Here is a 16,114-nt window from a genome sequence, read left to right as displayed (position 1 = left end):
TGTTAACTCATTACAGGAGACAGTAAACCTCAGGCATTTAGTATTGGGAAATGGTATTACTGTCACACTCATTTTTTTCATCAGTTTCGGAGCCAGAGGATCTTCTTTTCTGCAAAGTCACTCCCAGTCTTTTCCTTATGTAACTGTAGTTTACATTTTTCTTTTCAATAGATTTTATAATCATAGTTTATGCGTGCCATCACTGAAAATAACCGGACTACTGAACCACACTGACTTATTTTTTTCTTTGAAGACTGTATCTTCAGACTATTTTTTAAATTTTTCTTAAAAAGTATCTTTTCTATAAAATAATGCAATTCAATTGAAAGACATTTATGAAAACCTATTATTTGTCTTCTTATGAGCTTTATTAGTTCAAGTTAATATTTACTGGTCTGCATAGTGTTCAGTTTAAGTATTCTCGATTCAATCTGGTGGGATTTAATACCAGTATACCTCTTTGTAGGAAATCATAGTCATTTTGTTTATTCGGATAGAAAACTTTGACTTTGCTTTTTGTTTTTAATCTCTTCAAATTGCACATATACAGACATTTTAAATTAAGAAAGCAGTCTCAGGGGCCGGCCCCATGGCCGAGTGGTCAAGTTCATGTGCTCCACTTCAGCGGCCCAGGGTTTCACTGGCTCAAATCCTGGGCGCGGACACGGCACCACTCGTCAAGCCATGCTGGGGCGGCATCCCACATGCCACAACTAGAAAAACCCACAACTAAAAATACGCAACTATGTACTGGGGAGCTTTGGGAGAAAAAGGAAAAAAAAAAATTAAATTTTAAAAAAATTTTAAAAAAGATTGAGAGGTCAATAGAAATTTTTTTCTTCATCAAGTTAGAGGATAAGATACTAGATGTGAGCATTTTTAAAAAAAATAATTGTGGTTAGCTATCCCTCTCTGAATATTAGACCCAGAAATGTAGTAATCATATTTGACTGTGTTCAAATGTGTTGTACCACTAGAGGGTTCATAACTCCTAATTATCTGTAAAGGAGAAACTAAAAACATTGGAAACTTACACCAGTTTTCATTTGGAGGCATTAAAGGTTTTGAAAAAATGCTTGATGTTGAAGTTACTATAGTCCTAAAAGAAAAGTCTGAGTTTTGACTGCTTTGATTGTATCTTTTATCCTGAAAAGTAACCATCTTACAGGGATTCCAAAGTAAATATGTTCTAGTCTACAAAGCTAGATGATTTTGAACTTGATACCCACCTAACCAGCCATTTCCCAGGGATTTATAAGAACCGATGAAAATACTTTGATCATACTAGCAAAATATTTCCGTGTAAATACAAAGAGTGGTATTTAATATTACTGATAATAATGATTTTTAAAAATTCTGAAATGACTTTAGATACGTTGCTATTTTCCTTTTTGCCTTCTTTCCTTATCTTTTTCTTCATTCCCTTAGATATCAAAATCAGCAAGAAGGTTTTGAAATTGTTTTAAAATTTGGCTCCATTAAAGCTATAGGCAGAGTGTTGACACAAGAAAATCTTCTTATATGATGCCATTATCCCACTTTTTATCCTTTAAGGGTGTCTATTATGCAGTAGCTTTGTTTTGTCCTCAAAGGAACTGATATGGCCAGGAGTAAATTAAAATCTTAGTGATACAGAGTAAATCAAGTCATTTTGTGTCTGTACTGAAAATCAGTTACTCTTGGTCCACAGTTAATTGTGATTTATTCTCCAAGGCCCTTTGAGTAAATAAAAATGTTCATAACGGAAGAGATTTTGTAGAATAAGGGGAAAGGGGCTCAGGAAAGTAATTATAAATCAGAATCCTATTTCTTATTTCATAGAGCCCCTTTCAGGAGGTCTGCAAAGTCAAAACTATTTTTATAATATGAGTTGTCTTTTGCACTCTCATTTGCAAGTCGAGTTTTCCAGAGATTACATGATATGTAATGATGTCACTGCTCTGACAGCTGATGGAACGTGTGCTTGTGTATTCTTGTTTTAAAAATTTGTTTTAGTTTATAATATGATATATAGAAGTAGATATAACCCACATTTTTAAAGGTGAGTAATTTTTAAGAGTTTATTGGAGTCCTGAGACCAAAAAATTTGTGAAGGACTTCTCTATGGCATAGTTAAATCAAATTTGCATTGCTGCTTCTCCTTTCCTGTTTGTTATATAGGTGGTGGTGGTTTTCAGGAACCATAACCTGTCTCTTTCTGCTCTCTCAGGGAATAGAATGTGAGTTTTAGTTGTAGGTGGCAGTTCAGGAAGTTGGCTGTAAACGGTTCTTGCATAAAGGTAGAAAGCTGAATACAGAAGATAAAAGAACTTTCTTCTAACAGTACTGGCCAGAATGACTGTTTTATGATATGACGTGCTCTCATCACTGGAGAGGTTCTAGCATAGATTAGGCAACTATTATCAAGAGTATTTTTAAAGAAGATTAATAGTTCAGGTAGGGGTCTGTACTAAAAGGGGTCTAATAACATATGGCCCCTTTAAAAGACACTTAAAATCCTACAGTTTTAGGGCTGAAACCACTTTGGCTGCATCTGAATTCTAACACTAACAAATAGAGTAGTTAGTTGGCATTGCCCAGTTAAATTCTTTCCTGTTAAATCTTTTAAAAAATTAAAATGAATTACAAAAATAGACCTTTCAGTTTGTTAATTCTGTTTATTTTATTCCTTCCCATATAAGATGTGGTATATTTAATTAACTTGCTTACCTTTTTTTCATGTGTTTTATTTCAGTTGGTCGTATTATGTTTCAGCTCTTCTCAGACATATGTCCAAAAACATGCAAAAACTTCCTTTGCCTATGCTCAGGTAAATGAATTATTAAATTATTTCTAATGAGAAGTCATGTCATAACTTATAGTTTTACTTTGCTTAACAGACTAGGTATTTTCCTTAAAAAGTAATGGGCTGATATGAAATCAGGGAAGCATTTCTTAAGAGGAAGAGAGGAGAGAGAAATGATCTCAAAAATGAAAAAGAAAGTATGACTATATGTAGTGAAATCTCTTCTGTGCATTGTAGTTTATAAAATAATAGCATATTCAAAATTGGTTTGTTTTGGTATAATTTTACAAATTTCAGTACTTTGTACCAGATTTAGTATTCCAGCTTTCACAGGAAATTTAGGGTTAGAAAATAGCAGGGCAAAACATAATGAAGTTGTTCTTTGTTATATATAATTGGATTTACATTTTTCAAAAGTAGAAAAAACGGGGAGGAAAAACATCTACAATGTTACTTTCAAAATAGGAATAGCAAGTTGAATTTTTAAAATCCTTACTTGGATACATGTACATACATATCCAGTCTTTGCACCAACTCCTTGATTACATTCTCTTACTGGAGTAATAACCATTTCTAATCTTTCTTTTCTCTGGTAGTGTGTAAAGTCTGTACCATACAATTTAACATTTATATGCTACTTTGTGGTGTTTATTTTGGTTTGTCTGTGTGTTAAATTGCCACACTATCTATTTCTTGTATCTCTTAGGGTTCCCAGCACACAGGAGGGATTGACAAAGGACTAATTGAATAATACTTTCCTTGGAAGGATATGTTTGTAGCTAAACTTCATTTCTTTTTTTTTCTAGGGGAGAAAGGCCTTGGGAAAACAACTGGGAAGAAGTTATGTTATAAAGGTTCTACATTCCATCGTGTGGTTAAAAACTTTATGATTCAGGGTGGGGACTTCAGTGAAGGTAGAGCTAAAAGTTGTGCTCCTAGTAACTCCATCTATCAGTTTCTAAAGTATCTTATTATTACTTTTAATTGTAAATACTTTGTCACTTATAGTATGATGTAAATATTAGGAGATCAGTGAATAGTTCTTGGATGAGTGAATATTGTAGACCAAGAATGTATGAAAAGCAAAATACTAAGGCATTTTATTTTGTTTTTGTGCAGTTTTAGTAATATTATAATTACTTGCTCAATTTCCTTACAATGAATGCCAAACTATCCAATTTTTTCTATTCTTCTAGAATTTTGTTGGTGTGATTACTGTTTGAAATAAACGGGTTATGGAGATAACTTTTTTAATAGTATTTATTGTAATAAGATTGGACTTGTAGTTTAAAGACAAGGTTGAGAATTCTTAGAATTTTGATTATCTGCAGCAATTAAAACATGTTAGCAAATTGAAACCATAAAAAGTAATTTATATATATTAGTATATTTTTCATTGTCATTATAATTTCATGTAGCTCATTATTTGCAGGTAATGGAAAAGGTGGAGAATCAATTTATGGTGGATATTTTAAAGGTAAGACTTAATATTTTATAGTCTTTTGTTTCAGTTCTGATATTAAAGCAGGTCTGATCATGTACTTTTAATGAGAAGAGGTTTACTTATAGTTCACTTTTTGCATGAAACTAATGCTGCATGAAAATACTTTATTTGCATGAACTTGGGGATAAATTATATTGTAAGATATAACTTTTAATTGACAAGATTAATTAAGGCTAACTTTATGGTTAAACATGACTTTCAGCATGGAGGTTAGGCAACTATATACATGAAAACTCCTATCTTCCTGCCTAAAACTGTCAACATATTCTTTTGTTTATAGAGAATGTGGTCTTTTGCAAAATGAAAAGGTAAGAGAACGAAGCTCAGTAACACAAACTCCAATTCTGTTCCCTTGCACCCTTCCTAATAAATTTATGGACAGTCTGGGTCAGGTTGTGGCTGGATTTCTTAATTTTCTTGAAGACTTGGAAAATTCTGTATACTATTTCATATATGAATCTGTATCTTTTTTCTTTTCCCAATGGGTTGTTAGTTCCACATCAGGGAAAAGAATCTAGCTGTTTTTTTTTTTTTCCTAAACCAAGCGATTTCTTTCGTAGAAAAAGTTGGTATTTTCTCAAAGGTTTGTATGTTTTCTTTTGTATACTAGAACTATATGATTGTGTTTTATTCCTACAGTAGTAACATTTGTATAATCTAACTATTGCACTTGCCCCAAAAAGCCTTAGAAAAGTCAGTTGCAGAGATTTATAATGGGAACCAATATTACTAGGTTTTAATGCTATGATAGCTTCAGTGTTATAATAGTCTTTTATATTTCTTTTGGGGGAAAATGGATTACTACTCTTTTTCAGAAGCCTGTTCCCAAGGTAATCATTTTTTTAAAGTTTTCTATGTTTTTGTTTGTTCTAAAGAAAGGTTTGTTTGTATGAATGTTAAAAGGAAATTGAAATTAGTTTTCAGTATATTTCTGCTGGAATTAAAAGCATCTCTAAGTGATCTTTATGACAGAGTTTTTTCATTGAACTAGAAGGAAACAGCTCTTTAGCTGGTTCTGTTATCATGTAGCAATTGGAAACTTATGCTGTAGGCCACTTTAATGTGGTTGTTCCCTGTGGCTGATACTTGTGTATCTTAAAATTGTATTGTGCCATTTAAGTTTTTGTTTCTACAGGACTTTCTTTCTTAGATAATTTTCGATCCTATTGATTAGAAGGAATCCACATACTTAATTTAATTTAGGCATGTCCTTAACTTAATTTATGTAATATTTTGGATTTTGCTCTCATAGCCTAGCTTTAATTCTGTTGAGTAATAAATTTACCGTATATAAAATGAGAGGATTATTAAACTTCTCCATGTATAGTGCTTTAGGCAGGATAATAGGAAATTTGAAGGAAATGAGCTTTACTATAGAGATTTCTCTAAAATTTCTTTACGTGTTTTCCCTGAAAGCTAATAATTTAAATACAATTTAGCCGAAGTATGTTACTACTAAAAGTGACTGTTCTAAGGCTGTTTGTATGAAGTATTAAATATATGTTCTTTTCTTCAAGGCTTTAAGTAGTATTTTTTGGTCATTTTATGCTTTTGCTCCTTGAGTAGTTAAAAATTTTTTTCTAAATATTCAGTCAAGTATCTGTACTGACCAGAAGAGGAATTTCATCCTTTGCTTTCTGTTTATTACTGTGAACATTACACTTTAAAAGTGACTTATAATTGGAGACTGACAAATTTGTGTTTTCTTCAAACAGATGAAAACTTTATTCTCAAACATGACAGAGCGTTCCTTTTGTCAATGGCAAATCGAGGGAAACATACCAATGGTTCCCAGTTTTTCATGTGAGTAGGCATAATTCAGAGATGAGCTTTTCTTAAACAGAGAAGCGCTGTTCATGAGAAAGATGGTATAGTTAAACCAAGTTTAATGCTGGAATTCTGTCAACTTGGGTTTTATTATTAATTGCTAATGTTATAGTAACTGGTAAGCTCTTAACAGCCACCTCAGCATTCAACATATATCCTGGATTTGAAGAATAGTACTTAAAAGATGTAACTTGAAGATGTACATTATTTTCAAAATATGTTGTCATTTTCAGAAAAGAAATTGGCTTTGACTCAACAAATTTGGGGGCTCAGTTTACCAAGGCTAGATTGAAACATAAACTATTGATGAACATTTAAAAATTGTTCATAGGCTAGGACTAGATGTACCCTTGGCATGGAAAGCAGTTCGTTTGAGTAAACCATTGTGTGGTTGCTTTTTCTTTTACTGTTTCTCTTTGAGCCAATTTGAGAGAGGGACCATTGTTTTCTGATATTGTGTAGAGATAAGTGATTTGCTGCTGAGCAGCATTGTGAAAATAACTCAAACCTTGTGAGGTCTCTATGCATAATTGAGTTAACCCAATATTGCTGTCATTTCAACCAAAATTTATGAGATTATCACTGAGGAAACTTCAGAATGCTAATTTGCTTTTTAAAAAACATACTCCTTCACAATGTACATGCATGCACAACCAATACCATACTTATTTCTCATCTCTAAGAGCTTTGGCATACTTTTAGTTATATTCTTATCTAAAGTTACTTCAAAACCTATTTTTATTATAATCCTATTATATGAAATATGAAAGATAATTAGCATGAAGTTTAATGCTTTTGACTGGAAGTAAATCTCCATAGTTGTGCTATGTATGTTGGAGAAATATTTTATTCGTGGTTTACCAGAAAAAGTCAGTCATCTTTCTGAATGGATGAGTATGAATGGCGCTTCCCTGTCTTTAAAGGAGTAAATTATTCATATACAATAAATCTCACATTTTAAGTTTTTCTGAAAAAATAGATTTCCAACATGATCTGATAAAGTTCAGATAAGGGACATTCTGTTCCTAAGAATGTCCTAAAAATGGAAAGCTGCTAGATGATGATAATGCTTGGAGTTGTGCAGGAAAAAAAAGAAGACCTAAAAACAGTTGTTCCTATATCTTGTTTTGATTCCGTAGAGTATTAGTTACTCCACTTCTTTACTAGAGTATTTTTCTGTTCTTAACTTTCTAAAAGGCCAAAAAAAAGTACTGGGAAATATTTTGAAAATCTTCTTTTATAGTAATTTAATATAGAAGCTGTTTACTTTTTGATTGAGGTTTTCCATTTCCATTTTTAAGCTTATCTGAACTGTGAACATGATAAACTAATGATTCCTTGGTCAAGAAGCTATCATTTGAGGGCTCTAAAGTTTCTTTTAGATTTCCTTTTTTATGTCAGTACATTTAAAGTTTGATTTATCAGGTAGCAGCAGCTTCTTCCCATTGTACCTGATTATCTTGTTTATAAAATGTTAGAGTTAAAACCAGTGCACCTACGTATATTAATTACAATCTAATGTATGAGATTCTCCCTTCAAAAAATTTAAAGAGTATCTTGTTTGTATGTTATTTAGTACTTGCTTAAGTCTTTTCCAGGAATGTTTACTATCAAAAAAAATTAAGGTTATTGCTGTTTCCTACATAGCTTAATTTTACGTTGGACTACTATTTTTGACAAGAAGTGCCAAAAGAAAATTTTAACATCAGTGAATTAGGATTAAAATTTTTAAATGTGTTTTCTTAATTAACTCACTGTAGATGGCACTAAAATCACTGTGAACATGTGATTGAAAGAAAGTTTTCTTCGTTTAGTTTGAAATTTACATCTGGAAATAAGTTTGGAGTTAAAAGCAGTCTTGAAAGTAATTGAGCATTTTTGCACACACAAATCCTTGTCTCTTTTTTTTAAAGAAGTTTTTGTGTATGTGCTTTTTTTGCTGGCTAGAAGTACCAGTTATCCGTGGGTTGCAGGATAAACTAATGTTCACCTTTCTAAACAAAATATTTCCTTGCTTTTATGGAAAGGATAGGTAAAATGCAGATGGTGGCCCATAAAAGAAAAATCTTTGAAAATCTATGTCTTGCAAGCCCGAATATTTTGGAGCTGGAAGTAGTAAAAAAAAAAAAGTATAATGTTCTATCAAGTTGTGTATATGATGGTAGATAATCACTGTAAAAGTTGAGGTTACTGGGGTCGATGGTTGCAGAGCTATCTGATGGCTTCCCAACGGTGGCTCCTGCATTTTACCCTCTTACCGCAGCTATTCTTACGGCACCTTGAGCAGCAGTTCTGCAATCTGAAAAAGAAAGTATGCTGTAAGAGTGAATGGTAAAATGCCAAGAACTGCCTTTGTAGTTCCAGTTTTATAGGCTTAATAAGGACTTTTCATATATCCTTGTAAAATTGTATTTTTAGTTTATGTTATAAATATTTTACTTTGTAATTCCTAGGAAGTAAATTTGGTGCTATTAGTGTGGGTATTTGCAAAATGTTCCTCAAGGATTCTTGTGATTTGTGCAATAACTATTGTCTTCATCACTTATGCATTTAAAACCTCCCCTTTCTGAGACATACATCATTTTTATTAAATATAATTTTGCATGTATTGCTTTCTTTGGGTAGAACCATTATGTGTATGATGAAAATCAGATTTTCTTCTATAAAGCTATTTGTAATTTTTCCAATAACTGCTTATATCTACTACTGTATTAGTCATATGATTTTGCTTTTGTGGGCCTAAATGGAAGAAAACTGATTCTTTTTGGAATAGTACTGTTCAGGAAACATGAAAGAAATGATGTATGTGGTACTATTGATATGAATCACTGAGGATATAATGGTGTGTCCATGTTGAGGTATTTTCGAAGGAATTCAAAGACCTAGGACCAAAGTAGTAACTAAGTTAACTTGATATTTAGTTAGTTTGTCCTTTTTAATTTGATTTATTTTTAAAGCCAAAGACTAGGAAGCAATAACAATAAAAGCTATAGAATTATAAAGTCTCAGAGTAGAAAAGGGTTTAGAGATCATCTAGTCCAACCTTTTTGTTCTGTAGATAATGCTACATAAGGAAGAAAACCCATATAAAGACCAGGTTACAGAAATTTTGTTCATAATCTAGAAGAAATTGATAGCTTAAAAGAGAATGCTGTGCACTGTAAGCTACATAATTTTATTGACCACTCTGCTCTGAATTTATTTTAGTTAGGTATTAGAAGCATCAGGCCTTGCTGACAAATAAAATGACATGCAGGGAAACATTTTTCTTTTCCTTTGACTGTTAGTATTAACAGTTTATAAATTCTGGCTCTAGATTTTATTCTATTTACATACATTCTTCAAAACATAAGCTATTGCATGAAATAGTCATTAAAAAGATGAGTTAGGTGCTTTATAGCTTTGTATTTACTCTCCTGGGTAAAAGCACTTGCTTCTAGTTTTATTTACTATGTACCTTGTGTTAGTTTTGTCTCCTTTTCTATTTATAAAGTATCTACCCCACTTTCAAAGATAAAGTAAACATTTTGGTGTGAAAACGTGGATATAAAAGGAAGAAAATGTTTCATAGATTGATCTGTTTCTGAATATGTGGAATGATATATATGCAAACCTTCTCTTGCCTAAAGAGAATAGTTGTACCTGCCTGGTTTTCACCAGTCTGAAAGGTGCTGCAGAGAAGCTCTGGCCTCGTCTTGCTAAACCAGGGGCAGCAGCAGCACTCTTCCTCAGCCACTGTTAGAACACTGGTGTGGCAGGTGCGCTTGTCCCCGTCCACTGAACCTGTGCAGGCTTTATCTCATAGCCATGGAGGAGGAAGACTGCAGAGCTCTGGAGTACAGTCTCTGTCAATGGCCACTGTTACTGGTCGTGATGATTATAAAAAAATAATAAAAGATAATGCAGAAAAGTCAAACTTTAAGCAAAAAGTATTTGTTACATTTTAATAGTCATAAATAGGACTATAGGAGGAAAACCTAGGAAGTTCTAGGATATGCTCTATGTCATTTAAGAATCAGGCTTGTCAGTGGCTACTCACCTGAATAGGAGAGAAGTGCTATTTCAGCACTTCTTCATGTGTCTTCATGTGACTTCAGTGTCATTTCAGAGTAGCAGAGCAAGGGGAGTTGAGGGCTGGTTTAGTTTTAAGAGGTTTATAAAGCTGTCTTGTCATTTTGGGTAGCAAAGGTATATTTGGGTAGAAAAATTCATATTCATGAATTTTTATGAGAAGAAATGCTAGTAAGAGTTAATAACCTGAGAAGTCTAGCTTTTTCCTTTCTTTTTTGGGGTAATACCTTCATAAGTTAATTTCAAAAGATGTACATGAAACTTAATCATTAGTGAAGTTCTCTGAATATCAAATATCATCCCTAACATTGTCTTAATATTACTTAGTGTTTATGTGACACACGTATTAGCAAGCTGGAAGGAATTTTGTATCTAGTATTGTTTGATGTGTATTTTTAACATCAGTGCTGAATTTCCGAAAGCTCTTCTATTTTGGTGACTTTTGAAATGCATAGGTAGAGTGCTATAATGTGGCTTGGTTAGTTTCCATTTTCCTCACGCCAGCTTTATCACTGTGTACAATTTGATGCCTCTTCCAAGTGTGATATTTTCAGGAGTTGAAGGAAAAAATTGCATGTTAAAGGCTACATTAGACAGGAGAAATAGGTTATCTTTATTTCCTTCTCCCGTACTACTTTACACCTAGAGTCACTTTTATTTACAACATTCATTGACAACACTACTTTATTTGAAACCTGTTCTTTTTTGATAGTAATTCGTGTATCAATGCTTTATAAGAAATTAAAGCTTATTTTTAAACATTTCAAGATTTAATATGTCCAAAACCGCTATAAAGAATTTCCTTCATTATATATAATATGGTTTTTGGTCTGAGGAGTAATAAATATGTTTAAAGTTTAATAGAGTTAAAATTGGTCAGACGGTGTATATTTGAAAAATATTTCTTTTATAATGGGGAAAATCAGATTAGACAGGAAAAGAAAGTACTATGGCCAAGATTTGACAGCACACTCTTAAGACTTCCATCTTTTTATCCTTTATTCTTTGAGAAGATCCTTAAAATTCTAGTTATGCTTCTGTAGTCTTTTATTATTATTATTATTATTATTATTATTTTAAATGACTTAACAGGCGCTGGCCCCGTGGCCGAATGGTTAAATTTGCATACTCACTTCGGTGGCCTGGGGTTTTGCCGGTTCGGATCCTGGGTGCCGACATGGCACAGCTCATCAGGCCATCCTGAGGCGGCGTCCCACATAGCACAACCAGAGGCACTCACAACTATGTACCTGGGGGCTTTGGGGAGAAGAGGAAAACAATTCAAAAAAAAAAGATTGGCAACAGTTGTTAGCTCAGGTGCCAATCTTTAAAGAGTAAAAAAATAAATAAAAAGTAAATGACTTAGCAACTATAAAAGTGTATGTAATGGCAACGAACAGAAACTACAGTCCAAACATTTGCTCATTAACTCCTGATAGTGGTCTGTTGTGTTGTGTGACTGAAAAAAGCTTTCAAATGTAGAAACACGAAGGGTCTATTTGAAGTGAATTAGTAAAAAAGTTCCCTGAAATTTTGTTTGTTTTGAATTCTCTTAACTCAGTTCTTTCCATGGAAATTTTTGCTTTCCACTAGTAGTAACTGCTCCTGGGCATTCAGATTTTTATATTTATGTATGTACGCAAGATATATTATTCTCTTATTGAGAAAGATGTTAGTTGACTTAGCTAGTTTCTAGAATTTGTGAAGTGAAATGTAATGTTTTGTTAATAGCTATTATTCACACTCTAATGTTACAATATTAAGGATCTGAGCAGATTCCCACTTTAACCACAAAGCTTTTCTTAAACATAATTCATCTCTACATACATCTTATGTGAAAGAAAATTTAGAGCCCTCCATTTTAAAAAGCTTTCTTGCTTTGCATAAAACTTGAAAATATTTAATTTCAAAGTTATATTGATATTAAAACATAGATTCAGTCTTGTCTTAAAAGTGTATTACAATTTATTTCTTGCCATTTTTGTGTAAAATTTACAGAAAGAGTGTTACACCGTGCGCTCCAAAGGTAATGTCTCATTACTCTAAGGCTCTCTTTTTCTTTCTTTGCCTTTATCTCTTTAATCCTGTTGTTATGTGCATTGAACCATTTTAAGAAAAAACTTTCTGCTTGATCTATGGCAGCAATACGTGTAAAAGAAGTGTGTTTTATTATCCCTGGTTAATCCTGAGAAGTATATTTTAATTTCAGGGGCTTGTTCCCACACATCTTCGGGGGAGGGGGCGGTATATTGTGTATAATATAATGGTTTAGATCTCATTTCAGTACAGAACTATTGATTTCTGTATAAGGCCAAAAGCTTCTTTGATAATGGCTATAAATGTAGATTGCTTTTTGGAGTGACAGTGACACTTTTAATTTCTAGAATTTACAAGGTTTAAATGAACCCTTGTGCATATATTTTTAAAGTAAATTCAGGGGTGGGGGAAACTGGAAAATTTTATAATTTGAAATTTTTTTGTGGTTGTTTCTCCTTTAGGTATGTTTTATAAGTATGTATAAACTTACACATTTATGATAGTCTCTGGCTTTCTTAAGGTCTTAACTTACTGAGCATATGTCACCACTGCATGGGTCTTTACAACTGAAAGATCCATACAGTTGGTGGGCTGAGGTCTCTTTGTCCATTGTAACAGAGTTGAATAACTTGGACTGAGCATCTCATTTCCCTCTGCCCTTTTGTAACCCCTTTTGGCAGTGTCCTCTGTTTATCCATGTCTGGTGTCAGCCCAGTGCCAGTAAGCCTGCCTTACATTGGAATATCTACTCCTGGAATGTAGGCTGAAAACCCCAGAGGGCTTATTTTGTTGAGATACTTTCAGTATTCCTAATATGTTGTCTAACCCAATTAAAATATACATTTGCATTTCTGCATCCTGAATTGCAGATGCGAGCAATGGACTTATTTATTTACACCAGTTTAAGCACAGTGGGCCAGCTGAAATTCGTCCTTGAAAGAGTAGTTCTTTTCTTCATTTGTTTTCTTCACTACTGCAATAAAGGACCAAGTTTGTTTGTCTTCAGTTTTTATTTTAATTAAAAAGAAAACTTGAATCTTTCATAAAGGTAGCTATTCTGTCCTCAGATTGAGGCTTAGGTAGTTTGTTGCTGCCTCCCTGCACTTAGCTAGAATGTTTTAATCTCACCAGTTGCTCCAAGGTTTGCCGTAAGGTGGTTTTTACAGCACTGTTAGCCAAGGTGGCAAATTCAGTTGGGCTCCGTGTGTTTTAGAAAAACCTGTAGGCTTTTCCCCAATATCAGAAGATGTGAGAGTTGTGAGAGAAAGGATCAAGGAAGGAAGAGGAATATCTAGTCAATAAATCTTTCATTGTTTTCACTGCTACACGTTTGAGACTGATTCCTTACATTGTAGAAGAGCATTTTTACCTTTAAAAATTTTTACCTCTTTACATCTTTCATACAGTGGAATCTCTGTCTAGCATATGTAATGATTTCTTCCTATCTGTTATGTGCTTTGGTAAAGTTTTATAATTATAGGAAGCACATTTCTATCTTAAAGTTATCGTCCAACATAGTTTCTAGACGTTAGTTTAATGATTTAAGTGTTACCGCCTCACCAATTTGCTAGATTTTTTTCTTCTTTTTTTCTTTTGCCTGTTTTTATTCATTTTTACTATTACATAATTACCACTTCTCAATCTTCTAAGGGAAATTTGAGACTAGTGGTTTTAAAACTCAAGATACCCTTTAAAATTCTGGAAGTTCTTAAGTTGACATTTAATTTTTTAAAATTAAATTCTCTAGTACTCTTACATAACTGAATATTCTTAATGTAAGCATAAGTGTTAGGATTCCTTGTAGAATAATGATTTTTAGCATTGTTGTGAAGGTTAAAATTGTGTCTTGTTGACTTACATGTCTTTGAATTGCCTTACAATGAAGATAAAATATAAAACTTTATATGGGAGCTTCTAGTACAATTGACTGCTTTCACATGGCCTGATATCCAGGGAACTTTCTTCAAATATCTATTTCTCATTCTTATAAACTAAGATGTTTGTGATATACACTTCTGAGTTATCTGCTTTTGAATTTTTTTGCATTGCAATTCACATAATGTGAAGATCTGTGAAAATGATATGAGAAAACCAGCTTGGGTTCAAAATATCTTAACCAAATGTACCCCTTAGGCTTCCCAAGAGTGACTATCTGCCAGTTTGTGACTGTAGAAGAAGCTAGTTGGGTGTTTTCTGAGCCATGGAAATTTAAAGTGTCTATAATGTTACCCATCATTATCTACTTTGCTGTCAGAAGTGTTGGCAGATTGAAGGTTTGCTCCCTATTACATTTTCAGAGTTGCTGTGAGTGGCAGAGCTTCACCTTAGGTAAGGAAGAGGGGCTCAAAGATCTGCCTGCCTAAAAGATGCACACTGACTCAGTATGAGGAATAAGAAATAGAAGAACTCATATAAGTGTGTGGGGCAAGTGTTGATCACGCTTTTCTTTCTTTAGGGCAAATGATAGGTGCTTTTTTATTCTTGTTTAATTATCTTGATAAATTTTGAATTTGTTTTTGGTTTTGTTGTTTTAGACTTGAGAATAACTTTAGTTTTAATGTATATTTATATTTCAAATATATTTGAATATTTTAAACCTATTTCAGATGTATGTTTACATATATAGTCTTCATATTGGAGAAATAGATGTGATTTTGTAATTCATTATACTCTTGAGGGTTTTTTAAAATCAATAAAATGGCTATGCTTGCTTTGTTTTTAAGGTTTTTAAGTTTATATGTATATCATGTTTAACTTTTTCCCCTTTTTATCTTTACCTTTTTGTTCTCTACATGCTGTGCTTTAATCCCTTCTGCTCTGTTTACCTGAACACCTGGTTTTTGCCATCTTCTTTGTATCGATGTTTATTACACAGTACCACAAAACCTGCTCCGCACCTGGATGGGTAAGAGTTATGTTCTTAATACCTTAAGGAGGTGATTGGGTGGCCAGTCCAAGACAGATTGGACCATGAGTGAACCCTCTTGATCTCTGGGTTAATCTCTCACAGCCAAGGGGTCTTTACCTGGGCTTATGGATGGACTTCTCAGCTGTGCTTTGTTGAGTGACCCTGTAATGACAGTTTCTGAGTATTAAGTGCAATCTGACTGTTACCAGACTCTTTACCATAAAATAGTTAAGAACCTTTGTTTTAAAGGCAGAAACTAAGGCCCAGTTTGAGTAATTGTTTTTTTCTTTTATGAAGCGGATTTCAAGTTCCAATTTCCTTCTAGTTGCTTCATACATCAAATACTTTGCTTTTATTTTCAGGTCTGTGGACATGTCATTTATAACAGTTGTCTTGATTATTGCTTATGGCTTAATTATCATCAAACCAATTCTTTCTTGAATTTGTATTATGACAGGGTCCATGTTGTCTTTGGACTAGTTATTTCCGGTTTTGAAGTAATTGAACAAATTGAAAATCTGAAAACTGATGCTGCAAGTAGGCCTTATGCAGATGTGCGAGTTATTGACTGTGGGGTGCTTGCCACTAAATCAACAAAAGATGGTAAGAGTTTTTTGCGAGTAGGAGGAGCTAGGATACAGCTAATGCATGTTGAAGATTATAACTTAAAGATCCCTTCTGGATTTCAGTAGTGGAATAAACTCGTGCAAGTACTATAACAATAGCCCTGATGCCTCTATATCATACCCTATATCCAGTCCATCAGCAATTCTTATCAAATCTTAACTCTTCTTTTTACTTCCCCGGCTATCAGACTGGTCCAAACCACCATTCTCTCTTATCTAGATTATTGCAATAGCCACGTAACTGTTTACTTTGCCTCTGTCCTCGCTCCTCTATCATCTTTTCTCAGCAGCAGTAGTGGCCTAACTGGTCTTCGTGCTTGCAGACTTGGCCCTCTACGGTCTGTCCCTAACAGCAA

At 33.3% G+C, this 16,114-nt stretch overlaps 1 protein-coding gene across 23 annotated transcripts in view; it reads left to right on the top strand.

Annotated features, from left to right (window-relative positions):
- Positions 1-16,114, top strand: part of NKTR (natural killer cell triggering receptor) — a 52,057-nt gene that overhangs the window by 15,767 nt on the left and 20,176 nt on the right. For 6 of the 23 annotated variants that reach the window (XR_011426948.1, XR_011426949.1, XM_070237907.1 and 3 more), the window contains exons 3-8: positions 2,735-2,809; positions 3,592-3,699; positions 4,218-4,262; positions 6,005-6,092; positions 15,100-15,129; positions 15,590-15,735. Coding sequence is in view for 8 of the 23 variants with exons in the window: in XM_070237907.1 (XP_070094008.1) it covers positions 2,735-2,809; positions 3,592-3,699; positions 4,218-4,262; positions 6,005-6,092; positions 15,100-15,129; positions 15,590-15,735 (492 nt within the window). In the remaining 15 variants the exon portion in view is untranslated. Of the gene's footprint in view, positions 1-2,734; positions 2,810-3,591; positions 3,700-4,217; positions 5,120-5,887; positions 6,093-12,185; positions 12,214-12,835; positions 15,130-15,589; positions 15,736-16,114 lie in introns of those variants that run through there. The other 17 variants (XR_011426950.1, XR_011426951.1, XR_011426952.1 and 14 more) reach the window with 9 other exon arrangements.

Source organism: Equus caballus, chromosome 16 (genome assembly GCF_041296265.1).
Source record: "Equus caballus isolate H_3958 breed thoroughbred chromosome 16, TB-T2T, whole genome shotgun sequence".
NCBI classification, from domain to species: domain Eukaryota; kingdom Metazoa; phylum Chordata; class Mammalia; order Perissodactyla; family Equidae; genus Equus; species Equus caballus.
This window is presented reverse-complemented; position numbering and strand designations above follow the sequence as displayed.